The 1033-nt window shown below is 40.9% G+C and overlaps 1 protein-coding gene across 1 annotated transcript; it reads right to left on the bottom strand.

Moving 5' to 3' along the window:
- Nucleotides 1-257: 257 nt before the first annotated feature.
- LOC107735878 (antizyme inhibitor 1-like) lies at nt 258-1027 on the bottom strand. Its single transcript, XM_016547436.1, has 3 exons — nt 886-1027; nt 617-790; nt 258-434 (listed from the first exon to the last, which is right to left on the bottom strand). The coding sequence occupies exons 1-3, from the start codon at nt 991-993 to the stop codon at nt 258-260; spliced, it is 459 nt and encodes a 152-aa protein (XP_016402922.1). The 5' UTR covers nt 994-1027.
- Nucleotides 1028-1033: the final 6 nt, after the last annotated feature.

Here is a 1033-nt window from a genome sequence, read left to right as displayed (position 1 = left end):
TGAATGCAGCCTATTAGAGCTGCCACTGTCTATGAAAAATCCCTCACTGCCCTTGTCTGGAAAACGCTTAGATAGTAAAAGCACTTTTTGCTTGTGATATATATATATAATTGGATCTTGATTCCCAGAATCTGAAAGATTGTGAGGTTTCTAAAGATTCCCACCCCTACTAAGAACTGTGATATTTTACTTTTTTTTTTTTACTGCATATGTTTGCATTGTGATAAGCCTAGTCACTGCAAGTGTGATGACATGACTCACTTTGCTTTGGGATGGCATCGCGCAATCTTCCTCAGCTCCGCCTCATTATCGCAAACAAGGAGGGGGATGTTGTGTTTGGCTGCGTATTTGATATGAGACAGCTGTTTACACGTGCCGCCGAGAATGATGTCCTGAGACGGGACGCCAAAGTCCTTCACTAAGTCCAGCTCATGCTGAAAGACAAGCACAGCAGCCAAAACTGATGACACACATAAAGCAGCAAACAAAAGTAATAATACATTTCAAAAATAGCTTTAAGAGAGACACAAATATTGAAGCAGACTGTTATTTTAGGACAATGAATAGTATAGTTTTAGCGAGAGAGGAGATGAGACATTTTATACTTTATATTTACTTTGTTTGAACAAACAAAGCCAGTTCCGAGAGCAGCCAGGATTTCAACGACCACAGGGCTGCTATTGCTCTTGACTGTGTAGAAAGGCCGAATCTGGTCCAATTTAGTTCTCCAGCGAACTTGCTGCCACACAATCTCCCCTAAGTCAGCAACGAAAAATGCACTCTTCGGTGCCTAAAGAAAAAAACAACACACATCACGCTTTGGTATAACAAGAAAAGGCACAATAAATGAAACAATAAAGCAGAATTCTCTTTTTTTATACTTACAAGAGTTTGATCATGGATGTGTTTATCGATCACATTTCGGAGAGCTGCGCTTCCTTCCAGCAGCTCAACAGAAAAGTGCGGTTCATTCGGAGTTCCCTTCATACTCATCCGTAATCTGATGTTCTGACTGGCATAAAGCAGGTCACCT

Source organism: Sinocyclocheilus rhinocerous, unplaced genomic scaffold, assembly GCF_001515625.1.
Source record: "Sinocyclocheilus rhinocerous isolate Xijiao unplaced genomic scaffold, SAMN03320098_v1.1 C36347487, whole genome shotgun sequence".
Lineage (NCBI taxonomy): Eukaryota > Metazoa > Chordata > Actinopteri > Cypriniformes > Cyprinidae > Sinocyclocheilus > Sinocyclocheilus rhinocerous.
Note: the sequence above shows the minus strand (reverse complement) of the source record. Positions and strands in the feature narration are given on the sequence as shown.

Coding starts and splice junctions, on each gene's coding strand:
- LOC107735878 (XM_016547436.1), bottom strand. CDS start 993: ATGAGTATGAAGGGAACTCCGAATGAACCGCACTTTTCTGTTGAGCTG. Junction 791..885: donor ACATCCATGATCAAACTCTT/GTAAGTATAAAA, acceptor TTTTTTCTTTAG/GCACCGAAGAGTGCATTTTT. Junction 435..616: donor GCTTTGTTTGTTCAAACAAA/GTAAATATAAAG, acceptor CTTGTCTTTCAG/CATGAGCTGGACTTAGTGAA.